This window comes from Schistocerca cancellata, chromosome 3 (assembly GCF_023864275.1).
Source record: "Schistocerca cancellata isolate TAMUIC-IGC-003103 chromosome 3, iqSchCanc2.1, whole genome shotgun sequence".
NCBI lineage: Eukaryota > Metazoa > Arthropoda > Insecta > Orthoptera > Acrididae > Schistocerca > Schistocerca cancellata.
The window spans coordinates 444,863,868-444,884,861 of record NC_064628.1 but is presented as its reverse complement, the minus strand read 5'-3'; the positions used below and the strand labels follow the sequence as shown (position 1 = coordinate 444,884,861).

Sequence of the window (20,994 nt, the reverse complement as noted above, 5' to 3'; positions counted from 1 at the left end):
TACTTTAAGTGCCTCTTGAGAGTCAACTAGTACAGCTACACTACTGGCCATTAAAATTGCTACACCACGAAGATTACGTGCTACGGACGCGAAATTTAACCGACGGGAAGAAGATGCTGTGATATGCAAATGATTAGCTTTTCAGAGCATTCACACTAGGTTGGCGCCGGTGGTGACACCTACAACGTGCTGACATGAGAAAAGTTTCCAACCGATTTCTCATGCACAAACAGCAGTTGACCTGCGTTGCCTGGTGAAACGTTGTTGTAATGCCTCGTGTAAGGAGGAGAAATGCGTACCATCACGTTTCCGACTTAGGCTAAATTATTTTTATTTAAGGCGCTGCGTAAGAGAATTATAGTGTATGGTCCTTTGATTTATATAAAAGTTATTAGGATTAGCCTACATAATCACTGAGCCATTCCACTTTCCATACGCTCTAGAGCAGTATGTATAAAAGTAACTATGTATATATACAGTTAAACAGTTCCAAAGGGCACATATAAATTTGCCTTCCTCTTGCCCTTTAATAACCAGGCAGTTACATGTTAGGCTATATTCTTGCAGATCCTCAGCTACCATCCTTGAAAGATAGAAATATTATTTACTGAATGAGTCAGTAATGTGTCACGGTACCAAGCAGTGTTACAATAACTGATGTTGTCTGCCTTTGTAGTCAACAACCGTCCTGTGCACTGCCTTAATACTCAAAAGCCGTTTGGATCACTGCATTATGAGTACGTCATTTTACTTGCCAAACACTGTACAAAGAGCAGATATAGGTTTTGGATGCTGCTAGTGATTACTGTAAATGACGCTATTGGATGGAACGCATGTTTAGTTGTACGACTATAATTCTTGGGTTTTGGTTAGGCAATCGTATCTGTGTTTTTCCCGAATTTTGTTGCGCTATAGCGTACTTAAGAATTTCATTACTTAAAGATGAGAAACATACGGAACTTTAGACTATACTCACTGTTGTGTGAGTTTAAGACAGACTCCGTCGTGATGATGATTTGAGAGACATGTCTCCTTTGATAAGTCTATAGCGGTGCAGTTGTGAATAAATTATTGCTTTTTATTTACATTACGTTGATAACACATTATTGCTAAGGGGGAATATCTGTAAAGGCTGATCAACTTTATTACATTTACAGCTACCCCTACGAGTGTGAAATACTATTATATGTTCCATTTGTCAAATACGTATTATTGCACAGATTTCTGGGAGACATTTGCAATGGCGCTTGTGGTGACAAAAAACTAGTACTCTACGTTTCGAAATAGCACTGTGAGTTGTTTCAAAGGTGTGTTATTATTGTGACAGTAAAGGCTCAGCATTGTGGAGAACAAGGTTTCTAGAAATAGGACTACCTCTTATCAGTCCTAAGATACTTTATCAGAGAGAAGACTTTGAAGCTACGTAGGTAATATGAAACACATCTCCCAGATCGAATCAGAACCTCACGCTATTTCACTAATTTAACTGTTTTCTGCACTCATCTGTTGATAATACGATAAACTTTTAGAACTATCGATGGGAAAGAAGGGTTCGACTGTATTCGAGAATCTGAAGCTATGCAATGGTGCTTAATGTAATTTTCTACGATCATTTGTAATGTTTCCAATATTTCGAACATTGTTTCAAGAGAACTAGACCTCTGAAGTAGACGGTTTTCTGGGAGTGATTTTACTTTACTCGTTAGCGTAAGACGTAAATGTCGTATAGCAATGTTGGGTGGGATCAGCCGAGTGTCAGAGAGGGTGCTCTTCGTCCGTGCACACTAGCTCCTGTCCATCGGGATATTTGAGACTGGTGCACTAATAGTATTTGTGGAAATTATGTGGGTGTAGTGAATCAGTGTGGGTACAGTGTTATGTTTGTGCTGCATTAAGAGAATGAGAAAAGGAATGTAGTGAAACCATTTGGTGGCATAAGGTCTACCCACTCGAGTAGCAGCTAGGTGGTCGCCGAGTTTAACGTACCCATCCTGTGGTTAGATCACCATCAACAGCGTCACATACCCTCATATAATGAGACAATAAATGTGATCAGGAGCTGCGCACTGCCACCTCTCCTCCTCCTTCATCCATCGACAGGATTCGAATCAGCGTACCTAAAAGCTGAGTGCTAAAGCACAGACGGGCGTTAGCGCCCTCGACTATGGCGGAGGGTTAATTATGTAGTTTTCTGTAGTGACTGCTTCTCTGTATCATGACTTTATTTTGTTTTATTTGCTGTCCATACAACTGCAGTTGTTTCCTCAGCAATTACTTAAAGGACTGTATTTCCCGAGGAATACATGATACTCTGTAACCTGTGAGGGGATGGCTGGTTATAGAAAGTAAGACAGTTTCTAGTTCTTCTCTGCTGGATCCAGGAATTATACGAAGCCGGCGCAACAGCGTTGCTAGCAAAGTTTTAATTTCCATAGTAGCGTAGGGGCCTCCCACGCATCCTCGTGGACCAGTACTGAACGGAAGGTAGCTGCAGGACCTCCGGGAAGCTGCACTGCCACCCGGAAGGAAGCGACCCGGATCAAACTTGTCGGGATCTGGGAACAGCTCTGGATGCCGGTGTGTCAGGAAGAAGGCCAAAAAGACACAGCAGCCACGAGGTGCTACGTAACGGCCACCTGCTAATGGAATGTCCTCGCTTACGAGGCGTGGTATTATGGGAGCTGGAGGGAACAGCCGCAGCGTCTCCTGAAATAACAAGTGTTTAATATAGTTGCTCAATGTTTACTGTTAAGTAGAGAATATTATACACAATTATTACGTAGATCTAGTATCAGATGTATTTTCAATTTTTTAATAACCACAAGGTAATGATTTTTGAGAATTTTGGGATTATATCAATATGAAAGTGAAACTTGGGTCTGGTAAAACGGGGGTCCTGTCGGAACTGAGCAATAGCTTCAGAGTAGCAGAGAAGAACCGGAGAAAGTAATAATCTGGTCAGAACTTATTATATCATTCATAAATTAAATTAAATCACTTTTAAGGAAAGGAATTAAAATATGATGGTATTCTGTAGGTGAGGATTTAAGTAAGGTATCCTCGGAAATCTAAGTTGTCTAGTTGTTAGTATCGGCTATGGAGAGGTTAGTGAGACCCTTATATCATCAGTACCAACTCTGCCAAGCAATGGGCACCAAATCGGTTAAATGAATGCAGGATATCAACTACTGTTCTTTTTCACTGTCTAGGATGTAGTAGGCTCCAGTCTAGTTGACCGAATGGCTGCTGACTGTCAGGTAATTTTGCAATTTTCATATTTTGTTCAGAAGAGTGTTATACTGGCAATAGGCCTCCCCATGCTGGTTTAAGTTCTAGTGGCGTTAATTCCTGTTGTTCAATTTTTAAGCTACTTTTTATTAAATTTGTGTTTGTTGGAGTATTTCCCAGCATGCTTCTCCATAATCACAAGAGTGTATAGTCACTTCATTGTCGTAGGTAATGTTCCACCTATGGTTACCGATCCAGCGATAAAGATTCTTGAGTCTGCTCAACGACAGCTTTTCCTACAGTGCGTTTGAGTACCAATCCAGTGTTTGAGACGACGCCATCATATTCACATGTGGTAACTACTGTGGCCTGAGCCGCGGCACTTGTGCTTTCAAAATATTATGTGAAGGTCCTTGGAATTGGACTGTGTGAATCCTCTCATCATCTATATTGACGTTGGTGAATTACTGTTATTTTAGAACTTTTCGATAAATATTAGCTCTGGATGTATCTAAGGAAAATTGTTGTTTCCTGCACGGAACACGACCTGTAGATTCCCGATTAACCTCAACCCCGTCTGCTGAATCATATGAAACTTCGTCATCAAATGCCTGCTACCAAACAATGTACTCCTTTGAATAAAATGAGGCGTCTCTGACTCCTTCTATGACAAAGTCGTTTCTCCTAAAATCAGTATTCTCAGAGCAATTATATACAACAGCTCACTACAGAAAGATCCGTACTAAAGACTAGAAAACTGCTCAAGTCCCACCAATAGACAAAACGGGAAGTAGGAGTAATCCGCTAAATTACAGGCTCAACATCACTAACGTCGATTTGCAGAAGGGATTTGGAACATATACTGTATTCGAACATTATGAAGTACCTCGAACAAAACGATGTATTGACAGACAGTCAGCCCGGATTCAGGAAATATCGGTCTTGCAAACCACAACTAGCTGTTTAAACTCATAAAGTAATGAGTGCTATCGACAAGGGGCGTCAAATTGATTGCATAGTTTTAGATTTCCAGAAGGCTTTCGTCGCCGTTCCTCACAAGCGTCTTGTAACGAAAATGGGTGCCTATGGAATATCGCCACAGTAGTGCGACTGGCTTCATGATTTCCTGTCAGAAGGATCACAGTTCGTAGCAATAGACGGAAAGTCATCGAGTAAAACAGAAGTAATATCCGGGGTTCCACAAGGAAATTTTATAGGCCCCTCTATTGTTCTTGATCTATATTAACGGCATAGGAGACAATCTGAGTAGCCGTCTTAGATTGTTTGCAGATGATGCTGTCATTTAACGTCTTGTAAAGTCATCAGACGACAAAAGGAATTGCAAAACGATTTAGATAAAATACTGTACGGTGCTAAAAGTGGCAATTGACCCTGAATAAAGAAAAGTGTGAGTTTACTCACATGAGTACCAAAGGAAATCCGCTAAATTTCGATTAAGCGTTAAGTCACACAAATCAGAAGGCTGTAAATTCAACTAAATACTTAAGGATTACAATTAAAGATAACCTAAAATGGAGCGATCACGTAGATAATGTATTGGGTAGAGCAAACCAAAGACTGCGATATATTGGCAGCACACTTAGAAGGTGCAACATGTCTACTAAAACGAATGCTTACACCACGCTTGTCCGCCCTATTCAGGACTATTGCTGTGCGGTGTGGGATCCGCATCAGGTGAGACTGAAGGATGACATCGAAAAGGTACAAAGAATGGCAGCTCGTTTTGTATTATTGCGAAATAGGGGAGATAGTGCCACAGACATGATACGTGAGTTGGAGTGGCAATCATTAGAACAAAGGCGTCTTTCGTTGCGACGGGATCTTCTCACGAAATTTCAATCACAAGTTTTCTCCTCCTATTGCGAAAACATTCTGTTGGCAACCACCTACATAGGAAGAAATGATAATCACGATAAAATAAGAGAAATCAGAGCTCCTACAGAAAGAGTGAATTGCTCTGTTTTCCTACGTGCCTTTCAAGAGTGGAATTGTAGAGAGACTGCTTGAAGGTGGGTCATTGAACACTCTGCCAAGTACTTCATTGTGAATTGCAGAGTTATCACGTGGCTGTAGATTTAATTATGATCCATATTATCTTTATCATTTAGTCAGTTACTTGATGTGAAACTCAATCGATTATGTGATGCACTGAGAACGAAGAATGAGGCAGCAGAAAATACCTATCTGTCAATGAAGAATCGATCAGTGTTAAATTTTCTGCTGACTGAAGCTGAGTGCTGCACACTGATTCGAATCTGGAACCTTTGCATTTCGTGAGCAGGAGACCTACCAACTCAGCAATCCTATAACGACTCCTCCAACCTTACAATTTTATTTCCATCAGTACATCTCTCCTTCTAAGGGGATGTGAGCATGAGAAATGGATAGAAAAACCAATGATGAGATAAGCTTCTACAAGACAGAGCATGGAAAGTTAGAAGTTTGAACGAGGCAAGAAAGTTAGAAAGTCTAAAAAGGGAAGAGCAAAGGCTCAATCTAGATATAGCGTGGTCAGTGAAGTGAAAAGGAAAAGTGATATTGATTTCTAATCAGAAGAATGTAGGGTAATGTCAACAGCATCAGAAAACGTTATAACGGCAGTAGGATTTTATAGGAATAGAGCAATAGGGCAGAGAGTGAGGTACAGTGAACAGTTCAGTGATAAGGTTGTTCGCATATATGACAGTAAACAAATGCCAGCAACGATGAATCAGGTATACATGCAGACGCCGCAGGTAGATACTGACGAGGTATAGAAAGTAACTGGTGACATTGAGCAGGTAATCCAGTATATAAAGTGAGATGAAAGTCTAATAATCGTGGGCGTACTGACCTCCTTTGTTAGGGAAGGAATAAAACAAAGGTTTACAAGAGAATATGGCTTAGATGTAAAATTAATGAGGAGAAAATGTAATTGGATTCCACAAGAAATTTCAGATGTTAATAGCGAATATCTGTTCAAGAATCACAGGGGAGGAAGTATACTTCGAAACGACTCGGAGACACGTCAGAAACCCGACTGGATTACATTATGGCCCGACAGAGATTTCACTATCACTGTCGGATTTTAAGGCGTTCCCATATGCATTTCTAGACCCAGATCACACTTTGATAATAATGAAGAATAAACTGAAGTTCAAGGAAATCATCCATAAGAATCAGTTTGATAGGCAGTGGAAAACTAAAGCAATGAGGAACGTTGAGATGCGTTTGAAGTATGGTAAGGATGTGGATACTACGACAAGGAACACCAGAGTAAGTAGCTGAGTTAAAGTGCAGTCACAGATAATGAACTGACAAATATCGATATAAAGAATGCAACTGTGAAGAGCCTAGGGATAGAGAAGAAATACTTCTGTTGTTCGACGAAAGAAGGATATACAAAAACATTCAGAGAAAACAATGGAAGAAAGCTATATAAAACTCTTAGGAATTGGAGGACTAAGAAATGCATGGAAGCCAAGGCAAAATGTTTCGAGGAAGGACGTGAAGAAACTGGAAAAGAAATTATGGTGGGGACGACTGTCCCCGCATGTACATAATTCGAAACAACCTTCGATGAGTCGAAACTACCCTCAGTGAAACTAAAGGCAATGATTGTAACTTCAGTTGAGCAACGGAAATTCCACTGTTGAGCTCAGAGGAAAGAGCGACTAGGTGGAAAAAGTACTTTGAAGGCACTATGTCGGAGAGAATTTGTTTGATAATAAATTGGAGTTTAGAGGGAGGCCGAGGCCATCCTGTATTAGAGTCAAAATTTAAAAGCCATCTGGAAGACATGAGGCCAATTAAGGTAGAATAAATAGATAACACTGCACCGGATTTTCTAAGAGCATTTTAGGAAGTTGCAACTTCACAACTATTCAAGCTGATACGTAGAATCTAGCAGACTGTCAAAGTACCATCAGGCTTTCCGTTACGAAGATAACAAGAGCAGATAAGTGAAAAACTACCGCACGACAAGCTTAAGAGCTACAGTGCAAAATTGCCGACAAAAATAATACACAGAAGAAGAAAAATAAAATTGAAGATCGGTTAGGTTTGCTTTAGGAAGGGCAAAGGCACCAGGGAGGCAGTCCTGATGTTGCATGTTGCGGTTGACAATGGAAGCAAGGCTGAAGAAAGATCAAGACTCAGTCATACGATTTGTCGGCCTTGAGAAAGTGTTCGACTATGTAAAGTTATGAAAAATGCTCGAAAAAAAAAATAGGAGTAAGCTACAGGGAAAGAAAGGTAATGTACTGTTTGTACAAGAACCGAAAGTGGACAATAATATTCGAAGGCTAAGAACGAAATACTCCTATTGAAGAGAGTGTTAGACAGGGATGCAGTCTTTCGCCCATACTGTTCAATGTATACATAGAAGCAGCAGTGGTGGAACTAAAAGAATGTTTCAGGAGAGGGATTAAAATTCAGGGTGAAAGGAAACCGCTTATAAGTTTCCCTACTACTTTGCTATCGTCAATATAGATGAAGCAGTATTACAGAAAGTGTCAAATGGAATGAACGAGTAATGGAAATGGATTGAGAGCAAACCAGAGAGATATAAAAGTAATGAGAAGTAGTGAGAAGTAGCAGAAATGAATCCAGCGAAAAACTTAAAGTCAAAATTGGTGATCCAGAAGTAGATGTAGTAATGCTGCTACTTCCGAAACGAAGTAATGGGCGAAGTAGGGGACGTAAGAAGCAGTCTAACACAGGCAAAGAGGGCACTGTTGACCAAGAAGAGTCTCTGGTGCGAAACACAGGCCTTGACAAGACAAACTGTGTCAAGGTTAGAGCGTTTATACAATGTATGCGTACATAACTAAGCTGCCATATCAGTTTCACTTGGATCATTGAGCCGTGTACGGACTTGTATCATAACGTTCCGGCTTTGCTGGAGACAGTGCTACTCAGTCACTGGCTGACGTATTCCGTAGCGTCCCAACAGGGGCAGGCGAAGGGTTCGGGAAGTGAGTTTAATGCCGAGCGCACCTTTTCTCAGATTTGTTTTCTTAGTAGTTGTTGCTTGGTGTCAGCTATGTTGATGCCACATGTTGGAGTGATTTCTTCGTTGGATGCCACATGAATGGAGCAGATGGCTACAGTAACACAATGTTGCATAAATCCGTTACCGTTCACCAATACTTAGAGGCCTCACACGATCTGCTAAAATTAATAAAAATTTGCCTTATAAGGTTGACCAATCGGTTCTGACGGGAAATGGTGATTGCTGAACAGAACATGCAGGTTGTAGCTCTGTACCACAGTTTGTGGCAAGTCAAGTCGGGTTACGACCGGAACATGGGATGACCGGCGAATCTCGTCAAGGTACAGAGGACTGCCAGCAGACAATTGGTGGCAAAATTATTCACAAGATCGTAACAACTAGTGATCCTATAGCCTCCCTTTCATAATTACGAAGTATCAGTCTTTTATTAAAAATCCCGTTTTTAATTTGTACAGTACGCCTTGGAAACGTATGTGTCGAGCAAGGATTTGAGAGATGGTGAAACGTCCCCTTAAAAAAATTAATGAATTACTGTGCTGGAAAACCTCTTACGTTATTTTCTTTTCAAACAGCTGAGCAAAACTGAACGTACTCAGACATTACTCTCTTTATTTATTCTGATCAACACTAAACTAACACACAAAATTTTTAGCGCAATGCAATCTGACTTTCAATAATCCCTACAAAAGAATGGTCCTGACTAACATTAACCTATACGTTTCACAAGTCACTTACCTCACAAATATCTTCGTTACTCGAACTACTGCAATACAGCGAGCGTCACTACTGCCAGCTAAATAAAAGATTCAAACTACTGAAGGACCTCAATAGTGTTCAAAAGTGATAATATATATATCAGACCATGATATCCAATATTACAAAATTACTCTTTCTGATGGACACACGTCCAGATCGTCCACTCTCAAAATTCCGCTATCTCTTTCGCCACCAAATCTCTTTCACCTCCAAATGCGCAACGCTACGCGCTGTTAACAGCCAACTGCCCAACACTACAATGGCAGACAACAATGCAAACTAGCCACAGACGGCACACATCACAGCCAGTGATTTTTATACAGAGCGCTACGTGGCGTTACCAATAAGAAAACCTAAACAGCCTACTTACAATGGGAATATCCACCACGGCTCAATAAGACGTGTTAGAAAGTGGTTCCGGAAGCAAAAGGAACTTCATCAAAACCCAGAATACAAGCAAAACCTGAATTAAGCGCTAAAGGTTGTGGGAGCAATTGAGAAGCAGTCTGTAAATTTCAAAGTAAAATCTTGCCAAATGGGCTGACTAAAAATAGTTTTGCTCTTACGTGAAATAAGAAAGAGTATCGATATCATCTATTCAGTCGCTCACCGGCAGTACTGGCTATGAGACAGAAAATGGCAGAGAGATGGCTGAAATAGTTAATTCGTGCTTCCGAAGTTATTTCACCGCTGAAGGTGGTAATACGATTCCTCATTTCAATCATCGCATGAATTCCGAAAAGGAGATATTGAGATAAGCGATCACGGAATAAAAATCTACTACAAATTCTGAATAGTGGAAAGATAGGTGACCCTCTTGAGATACCTACGATGTCCTATAGCGGTTGTGTGAAATAACTTCTAGCAGTAGATTATGCTAGGTCACAGAAGCAAGGAAGGATATCTAGCGGTTGGGAAATAAGGCGCAAGTCATTTCCGTTATCAAGATGGGTTGTTGCATGGAAGCACTTAATTCTAGATCTATATTGTTGACATCAGTGTACCATAAATTACGTAACATGTTCTATTCTGTTATGACCTTTCCGGTGAACGAATGTCGCTCCTATATCAACTAACACGTATTCCGAGAACACATATCTTGCAAAACGTATATCCATCTTGCTTAATATACATGCGTGAAAGGACGTACAACATCGCTTTCATCGTCTTTATTATCTATTGACCGACAGAGGTCAAAGTGATTAGTGATATCAGGTGTTACCAAAATGGCATGCAAAGGTTAAGGATTTATTTCCTAATTTTAGGCCAGAGCTCGGACTTGGAATAAATATGACTAAAAACATCCTTGCATCACTATATTCAATTTGGATAATTATAACTAAGTGGGAATGGCTATTTGGACCATATTAGAAACACTGGAGCTTGTTAGAAGTGTGAATACTGTGAAAATGTACAAGAATCACTCATTATAAGGCGTTAAATGAAAGAAAAAAGCATGTGTGTTGTATTAGTGTGCCCATGTTTGTAAGGGCAGCCGTCATAACTAAAATTAAGGGAACCTAGAGCGTGACTGAACGAATTGACCATCCGTCACACTAAGCAACCACATGAATGCATCGGCTAGCTACTATGTCGTTAAGGATGCAGTCTTTGTCATACCATAGACGTTTATCCCGTTGCTCAGTGCTTCACATTCTACCATAAGACATAGAAGATAGCCGATGCATTTATGTGGTCGCTAAGTGTGACGGATGGTCAATTTGTTCAGTCACGCTCTAGGTTCACCTAATTTTAGTTATGACGGCTGCCCTTACAAACGTGGGCACACTAATACAACACACATGCTTTTTTCTTTCATTTAACGCCTTGGAATGAGTGACTCTTGTACACGTTCACAGTATTCTCACTTCTAACAAGCTCCAATATTTCTAATGTGGTCCAAATATCCATTCCCACTTATTTACAGTTATCCAAGTTGAATATAGTGATACAAGGATGATTTTAGTCATATTCATTCCAAGTCCGAGCTCCGGCCTAAAATTAGGAAATAAATCCATAACCCTTTTTAAAAAAAAAAAACGTTGAAGTGACATCGTACGTCTCTGCACGCATTTACACATAACTTTGCATACCACTTTCGTAACACCTGATAGCACTAATCACTTTGACCTCTGTCGGTCAATAGATAATAAGGGCGATGAAAAATAGTTCAAATGGCTCTGAGCACTATGGGACTTAACATCTGAGGTCACCAGTCCCCTAGAACTTAGAAGTACTTAAACCTAACTAACCTAAGGACATCACACACATCAATGCCCGAGGCAGGATTCGAACCAGGGACCGTAGCGGTCGCGCGGTTCCAGACTGAAACGCCTAAAACCGCTCGGCCACAACGGCCGGCAAAGGCGGTGAAAGCGACGTTTTACATCCTTTCACGCATGTGTATTAAGCCCGCTACATTATTTGAACTTTCACGTCAACATCTATTAGAACATAAAAGTATTTTGTCTCCACGCTATATGCGTTCACAGACCGCACTTGATTAAGCTTCATGGTTCAGTACCTCAAGTACCTGGTTTTAAGAAACTAGTTTAGCTTTACGTTCTTTTTACACAATTTTGGTACATATCCGACAGCACTATTCAAAATGACCTCTGTCGGTCATTAGATATTAAGGGCGATGAAGGTGACGTTGTACGTCCTTTCACGCAGTTACATTAAGCCTGTCATACTAATTTGACCCTTTTCTGGTCAATAGTAACTTCACACACTCTTCCAAGCGTAGTCATGAAATACTATCACTGACCCCTAGCAATTGAAAAATGGGTTATTCATCCCCCATATTTTTAGCATGCTTCTAGCTAATGGTATTTTGTCTGTCTTGCGTGCATGCGTTTTTACCATCCGTGGAATTTGCTATCCCACATAAATAGTTTCAGCCTATCCACGTTCTATAGTTCTATAAAATCGTCCTCGAACTAGGACATTACACATACACATGCATTAACTTCCAGCACCTTTGATCCGGTCATCGGATCACTTTCGTAACACATTTTATGCCAATCACATGCAAGAAGACGATTTCTCAATTTGCGCATGCGCGTTCCTTTCGGACATTCTCACAGCTTTGCTGCCGGCACCACCTCAGTTTACCTGAGAGCCCGCGGCCCACCGAACGTTGGCTGGGGTGAGCAAACACGCTTCTGACCATGGAGGTAAGAATAAGGGGAGATGGCGCTACGTGTCCCAGCCGTACTACGTTTTGAAGCCATGGGGGCGTGGCTCGTTCCCATGACACTCTGACCAAAACATTGCCAGTGTGCTATAGCGCTGCGTGTATTACAGTCGCTAATTGCACCATATACGCATGTAACGTCATCAGATTGGTTGTTTCCAAGTTTTTGTTTAAAATAAAATCTCGTAAAGGTGAAATTCCGCGTTTCTTCTGATTGAAAATAGTTTTTAATGTAATATTACGAATAGCTAGCCTTCAATGTAAACGATACAATTTCGTTAATTCAGTAATAAACGTGTATCACAAACTAAATAATAGAAACTGAAAACTAAGTTAGCTATACCCTCCCTCCAAAGCCCCATAAATACATCTTGTTTGTAATACGTACTGGGACATTTCAGTTACGTTACACTACTGGGAAACACTGTTCATTACCACCAATATTTACTGAAATGCGGTACATAGAATGGCAAATCTACACAGTGTCCTGTTTAGGCCTATACTTTACGCCAGTTAATGTAGTGTTAGCTTTTAATTTGGTACATGATGAAGACAAAGTGAGTTACTCAACACTTCGATTATCGACGATACGTACGTATTATACTGAAACGTGAACTTGAAAACTAAGAATTTCATTCTTTTAATTAACATACCTTTTGCAAATGTTTTGGGTGTGTAGGGAAAACTGATGGTACAGCATTTTCTCGGAGCCTTACTGTTGAAAGGGAAGTTCGGTCTATGTCCTCTTCTCGGAAATGCTGAGAACATATAGTGCTCCATTTAGACGCACGCCGATTCTTCCTCCTCACGGCATTCTCCCACAGAGCTTTCCCACTTTCATTTTTAGGAAATCTAAAATCATACAGGAGAAAAACACGCTATAGTACAAGTACCGATGTAGCACTCGTTCATTCACAATGAAGTTGTAAAATCACACTTAACGAGACAACTTACACATGAAATGTTATTCCCTTCGATTCCGCATCACAATCAGAACGATTCGTACATCCGAACACCACACAAGTCATAATAGCGCAAAATCCTTCCAAAAGCGAGCGACAAGCCTATGCACACAAGCTTACAGCAGCAATGTTTTGGTCGGATTGAGATGGCTACCCTCGGCTTCACATAGCTTCACAGCTGTGACGTCACGGCGTCTCCCTCTATTCTTACCTCCATGCTTCTGACGCTTGAGCTAAGTACAGCTGTTGACATGGTACATACACACCGTTTATTTTACATTTTATGCGAGTCTTTTGCCCCTTTGTGGCGTTCTGTATTAATGCTGGGCCATGCCTCTTTAGGCAGTTTGTAGTTTTAGTGTGTTCCGAAGAAGACGTGGTTATCCGCGTCGAAACCTAGGTCAACATCCGGTTTCTGTTTGCAATCGAGGCGGATTCTTTATAACCACTAAATTATTCACGATTGCTGACGCGCTGCAATGTTAAAAGTTTTCACTAATTCTAAACGTTACTTTACTAAATGCTGCAAATTCTCCACTCTCTGCCGCAATAAAATGTAAGGCGAAGTATTTTTCCTTTCGACTCGTCCACAGGAACCAAACTGAAGGGGTGTCTGCCAACGCAAGTTACATCTTAAATTTACATTCGGTTCTTTTTCAGCGTCCTTACGCCTACTTCTTATTTCACCTTTCCATACACCGCTGGCTTCACCCACCATGCTGACTGCTATTGTCTGAGGCCACTGCTGCCCCTGAACGTTCTATCCGACCGTCTCGTACTCCAGACACATCTGCGTAAATTGTGATAGGCTCCCCAAATTAAGACCTAAATACCTCCACTATATATGTGGTACTCATCCGTATACCGTTTTCAACATTCTTCGTGTAATACATCACTATATCAATGTTTTTCAGCTAAGTAATTTGCTAAATTATTGTGCTTAATTCATTAATTTGTTTAGTTATCAACTTTAGCTTGTGCTTAGCACGGTGCCACGTCTCAGCCAGGAGAGTGTAGTAAAATGAGGCGGATCAATGACTCAACATAAACACATATAACGTACTGTGTATAAATGGACGAAGGGTTTCACTACTGTTCGATTAAAGTCCAGGTATCAAGTCATTTCAAACAGTAACTACCGTAAAATACGTTGGAGTAACCATCAGAAACGACCACATCAAAAAATACTAGGAAAAGTAAATGCCTGGTGGAGGTTCCCTGGAAGAAGCTTTATGAAGTGAAACAATCGTTCCGCCAATTTTTGAATACAGTTCATTAGTGTGGGACACTTCCCGATTTCGTTTAACACAAGAAGCAGAGAAGGTCCAACGAATTGCGGCGCGTTTGTTCCACTGGATCGTTTGCTCGACGCTAGAGTGTTACAGACATGCTCAACAAACTCCATTGGCAGAGGCTACAAGAGAGATATTCACTGATGGAATTCTGAGGGAATCGCTTCGAAAAAGCTTCATAATTGGTTCCGGGAAGAGTCCGGCAAAACCTTACTGCCTCCTAAATGTACCTCTGGAAATTGCCACGAAGAGCAAATCAGAGAAACTGGAACTGATACTGAAGTTTGCCGACACCACAAGGCATTCGTGAATGGAAGATGATAGGGGGAGTGGAGGTGGGAAGATATTAGTCCCAGATGTACCCCCCAGCCACACTTTAACTGATAAAAACCAGAGCCTTCGATATCACCCGTCGCCTTTGATCAATGACGTCATTTTAAGCCCCAAAATGCTACACAGACATCATTTCGAAATGACGGGTCGTAACATTAGACATTGTCATGTTGCGAAAATTTGAAGATTAAATACAGAATCGTACAGATTGTCAAAAATGAATATTGGGGCTTACGGGACAATTGCGAGAAATTAGGAGTTTTTGGTCGGGAAAACCAAAATCTAAAGTAACAACCACAAAATCACAATAATAGTAAAATACACAAAACGAAACAATTGGAGAGAGACAGCACAACATAAGATTAAAAAAGAAAAAAATCAAAATGGGAAACGAACTGTAGCTAGTATGTAAAACAACAGCTGAACTCTGTAGCTGAACTTAAAGACGGATCAGGGGATACCAATAGAGAAAGTCAGAACAGAATAACAATACAGGAAGCTTAAAGGGAATACAGAATCTCACAACGAAAAACCGCGAAAACTAACACAAGGGTATTGAAAACAATGGCTTAAGTTATAGATGTAGGTGTACCCAATACGACCGTCTCCTCGTGAAAGCAGCTTGCTTGTCGCAAAATACTAAGTCCAGTGAAGAGGGACTCAATAAGGAATAATAACAAGGTAGGTAAATGAATGTCTTTAATAATCTGAATTACCGGAGAGTTAAAATTTTCATCCTGGTTGTTCTACAATCGCTCTTTTACTCACATTCCTTCGAAAAACGCTTCGTAGTTGGTTGCTTGAAGATTCCCTTCATTAGCTTTCCTTTGTACCTGGAACATGTTTTCTTCAAATGTTTATACGCTAAGTAAAACCCATGTAGTTATTCGAAGGAAACTGAATAAGTACAAAAGAAATTGTAAAAGACCAGAACCAAAATTTTAACTTTTCACAATACAAGTTATTGAAAATTTTCTTATTCTCCTGTTAGTATTCCTTGTTCATTAAGTTACCTAATTAATCCTGCAATTGCCATAAACGCAGTACGGAGGAGATTACGTATGGAAAGAAAACCATAGAATGTAAGTACCAATGGAACAAGCGTCCTCAGTTCCCCTTCGTGGCTTAGCCAGCGCCTCACATTGAAAGGCGTTAACCTTTTGGGTACACAAGCAACGGCTGTAAAAGTTTCTCTCCTCAAGATCTGGGAAAATATTCGTTTGCGGCCCCCTAACATGATTACGAAAAATGCTCCATTTTCATTTATCTAAGGATCCCGCGAATTCTGAATCGCCTGCCCGTCATGAGATTTAGTGGCAGTTTTCTCAAAACCGGGAGAAGTGGGTGGGCTGCAACTAGTGACCCAAAATACATTCTAGTTTTTCATTTTAGGCAATATTTTACAATATATATTTTACAATATATGTGAATTAAGAGGCGGAGCTGTTGGCCATGACAGAGACCTCCTCACTGTCAGCTGCGATTCGTCATCGACGAACCCTCCATAGGCACCCTGTCCATGCTGCTAGCCTTCATACGAAGCCTGTGTTACATTTGCAAGGAACGCGGCACTTGGACAAACTAGTTGGCGTTTGGTAATTTGTCCAGTTGAAGTACATAGGTTGAAAGCACTCTGGCCAAGACCACCATATGAGCCACTGCTATTACGTAAACATTGGTGATGTTTGGGGGGGGGGGGGGGGTGTTTGGGGGAAGTGACCAAACAGCGAGGTCATCGGTCTCATCGGATTAGGGAAGGACGGGGAAGGAAGTCGGCCGTGCCCTTTCAAAGGAACCATCCCGGAATTTCGCTGGAGCGATTTAGGGAAATCACGGAAAACCTAAATCAGGACGGCCAGACGCGGGATTGAACCGTCGCCCTCCCGAATGCGAGTCCAGTGTGCTAACCACTGGGCCACGTAGCTCGGTATTACGTGAACACTCGTTTAACGGGACATCCGATGTTTTCAACAGATGTTGAATGAAGCACACTGCGCCACAGATGTACGTGATATAGTTCGTAGTACATTGCTGGAAGACATTTCGTATGTGACAGCGGTATTTACAGTTGTACTCCGATGATCAAAAGTGATCCAGAAGCAGTTAATTAGTTAATAAAAATAAATTTGAAATAAATCTATACATCTACATGAAATAGAGAATGGGGAAAGAAAGGAGAGGGATAGATCGAAATTCGTGACTTCCGGCCACACAAGGCATTTTAGTAATGCAGTGGGCATGTTGAAAATTTGTGGCAGCTTCTCATGAGCGGTTGCCTTAACCGCTTTGGCCATATGGAAACCACTAAAATTTCCATTCTATCACATCCTGCAGTACAGCTTCCCCCATAAATTAATCCTACACATACAAATTACAGATTCCCATAAGAGTTGAGACGATATTAGTGGATCAGCACTGAAGAAATGTCAAGCAGCTGTCGCAATCTAACAGAAATCTATATACTTCCGTAGTGTCTGTTCTGTTTGACATGTCCAACAGAAAAAAACTCCACCCAAATGTAAAAACACCGATGCAGACCATGTCGACATTTTTAGTCACCAAAAATAAAGCTTCTGAGTTTTGTTCACAGAACCGAATTGATAAACCATTTCTGATAAACCTTTTGCAACCTACGATCATCTAATGTCACCTCTCCTAGTCAACTGGTCAGTTTACATGGGTGGGGAATAACTGTCCAGTGCAAACATTCGCAATATTGAATCTTCTCAAATTTCCACATATAAATCAGAGAATACTCGCAATACACAAGACCCTGAAGGCTGCCCAACATATACCGAATATTAGTTCGCTATTCACCCGGCCAGAGGGCAACATGATTAGGTAAACTGCACCCCCATTCCTAACTTGACCAGTCCGGGTCGCCCAATACCGGCTAAAGCCTTACGCCAGAAATGTCCATTCGTTACAGCCACGGACTACCTCCGTCACATGCCCTGCCTGCCAAGCACTGTGTACTCCCACATCTATCACTGATTAATTAAAGAGCTATCACAACGAGAAGAATAGCACACTAACGTGCAGGAGTAAATTCAGACATGCAGAATAGACACGGAATACACAATGAAATTAAGAACCATAACACCTCCAATTCATCGATACTGAATGACAGTCTATAAATATACCCCTGTACATATCCTAATCTCCTTTTTCATATTCTTATAATTACCGTGATAGAAATACAACAGTGTAACGGTGTCAGAGTCTTCGGTCACAGCACTCTCTCTCTCTCTCTCTCTCTCTCTCTCTCTCTCTGTATCTCTCTCTCTCTCTCTCTCTCTCTCTCTCTCTCTTTCCCTCCTCGCCCCTCGCCCTCTCTTTGCTATTTTCGTAACATTCATCGGAGTACAACTTCAAACTATAAAAACTTCGCTAACATCACCGGGTAGAGAACTCAAGATTTTATCATATTTCTCTCTTAGAATATATCAGAAGGAAATACTGTCTGTTAGTTGACACCGGACGTATGTGGTGTTCCCACTGAATGTACATTTGTTGGTGTACTAGTACAGGCAGCCAGTGATCGTAGTCACTTCCATGGACCTATGTTATGTTTTGTTGCCTGTACTGAAGGAAGTTGGACCTCGGGGAAGATCAGTTTGGATTCTGTAGAAATATTGGAACGCGTGATACTGACCTTACGACTTATCTTAGAAGAAAGATTAAGGAAAGGCTGGTACTGCGAACGGCTGAAAGCAAGGGGAAACTACGGCCGTAATTTTTCCCGAGGGCATGCAGCTTTATCTCTTGGGTAAAATATTCCGGAGGTAAAATAGTCCCCAAGCTTTCAGCAGCAAATTGAATAAGAATGTAGGGAAGTCTGCAAAGAGAAAGAAAGGCTTGTTGCTAGGTAGTTCGCATGCTAGGGGTGTGGGCCAACTTCTGCAGGACGAACTAGGGTAAGAATACCAGGTCACAAGTCTTTTCAAACCTAGTGCTGGACTGGGGCAGGTTACAGAGGATTTAGGTTCACTATGTAGAGGCTTTACTAAGGAAGATACTGTGGTTATTGTGGGTGGGCCGGGCAACAGTATTGACAGAGATCCGGGATACAGCATAGAGTGTGACCTGGCAAAGATTGCATCAACATTGAGTCATACCAGTGTCGGGTTTTTGTCGGTTCTGGAGCGCCACGACCGACCTCATTTGAGCTCTTCTGTCAGGAGAGTTAATTTGGAGTTGGAACGGCTACTTGGATCTGGTGCGGGGTCACACATTGGTGTGTTCCTGTTGATTCACTCTGTACGTGGGATATACTAGACATGGCCTACACCTCTACAAGAAAGGGAAGGGTAAACTGGCTGGGCTGATAGCAGGAAATTTAAAGGGGGGAGGAACTACATCTCATGGTGGAAACTCTTTTTTAGTGTAAGATCAGTGTCCAGTGGGAAACTCAGCCAGGCAAGTACTAAAGATGTTAAAAAAGTTCAAGATACTCACAAAAGTAAAGTGAAAAATAATGTTAGTATATTTCATCAAAATATTGGGGGATTGAAGAATAAAATTGATGAGCTTCTGCTTTGTTTAGAAGATATAGAAACTGAGAATGTAATAGATGTACTATGCCTGTCTGAGCATCACATTGTCACTGATATGCAAAAGGTTAGCATCAATGGGTACAAATTAGCTGCACATGTAAGTAGAGATAATATGATGAGAGGAGGAGTTGCCATATATTCAAAAGCTTCCACAGTGTAAAAAATTTAGAAACTAAAAAATTTTGTGTAGAGCAACATATGGAAGCATGTGCCACTTAACTAAAACTAAATGATGGCACTTTCATAATTGTAATAGTGTACAGGTCCCCCTCAGGCAATTTCCAGCTTTTTCTAGAAAACTTTGATGCTTTGTTGTGCTATCTGTCAGACAGGGGGAAGCAAATTATCATTTGTGGGGATTTCAATGTTGATTCCCTGAAAGAGTGTAACAGGAAGAATGACCTTGTAGTATTACTCAGTTCTTTCAATTTGAGCTCCGTCATTGATTTTCCTACTCGGATAACAAAGAACAGCAGGACATTGATAGATAACTTTTTTATAGACCAAGATAAGTTTAAGGACATAAATGCTTATCCTGTTGAGAATGGTCTTTCAGATCATGGTGCACAACTAGTTACGGTACATGACATAGCTCCATGCAGTATATCAAATCAGAATTTCAAAGCAGTGCATTCAATTAACAATATAAATATTGCAACTTTAGGGAAAGCCTACAGCAGCTAGACTGGGATGAAGTGTATAAGGAACCCGATGCAAACTTGAAATATAGCTTATTTCACGATACATTTTTAAGGCTATTTGAAAATTGTTTTCCCAAGAAAATAGTTAAACATAATTCCAAGAAAACATATAAAAAACCTTGGCTAATTAAAGGAATAAGAATATCTTGCAACCGTAAAAGAGAACTGTATCTAAAAGCAAGAGAGAGTACTGAACCCGAAATGGTTCAATATTATAAAAACTATTGTGTGGTACTAAGAAAAGTTTTTAAAAAGTCCAGAAGCATGTGTATCATGTCTGAGATCAGTAACTCTGATAATAAAATTAAAGCAATTTGGAATATTATTGAAAGGAAGACAGGGCAACCAAGAGCACAGGAAGACTTTAGTGCCATAAAACTGAATGACAAGTGTACTAACAAACAATCAGAAATTGAAAATATTTTCAATAATCATTTTTTAAATGTTGTGGAGAAAATAGGATCTAGATCTTCACTAGAAGAGGCAAGGCTACTAATAGAAGAGGCCATACTACTAATAGAAGAGGCCATACCTGTGCAGTTTGAAACAACTGTATTTCCACCAACCTCTCCCTCTGAAATCAGTAAAATAGTAAACTCACTGAAAAGTAAAAGCTCTTACGGAACTGATGGCATTTCCAGCAAGGTACTTACAGCTTGTTTCCCACAGATAAGTAGGATTCTCAGCCACGTATGTAATAGTTCTTTGGAGCAGGGTGTTTTCCCCGATAGACTGAAATATGCCATTGTAAAACCATTACATAGAAAGGGGGATACGTCGGATTTCAACAACTATCGCTCAATCTCTCTCCTGACAGTTCTATCAAAAATTTTTGAGAAAGTAATGTATTCAAGAGTAGCCTCCCATATTTGTAAAAATAAAGTACTAACAAAATGTCAGTTTGGTTTCCAGAAAGGCTTTTCAACAGAAAATGCTATATACGCTTTCACTGAACA

General features: G+C 40.6%; 1 protein-coding gene across 1 annotated transcript in view; it reads right to left on the bottom strand.

The window, feature by feature from the left end:
- Positions 1-2,246: 2,246 nt before the first annotated feature.
- LOC126176358 (cytochrome P450 4g15-like) overlaps positions 2,247-20,994 on the bottom strand; it is a 224,741-nt gene continuing 205,993 nt past the window's right edge. Inside the window, exon 6 of the mRNA XM_049923512.1 lies at positions 2,247-2,706. Within this exon, the coding sequence (XP_049779469.1) occupies positions 2,272-2,706 (435 nt within the window). The 3' untranslated portion in view covers positions 2,247-2,271. The remainder of the gene's footprint in view (positions 2,707-20,994) is intronic.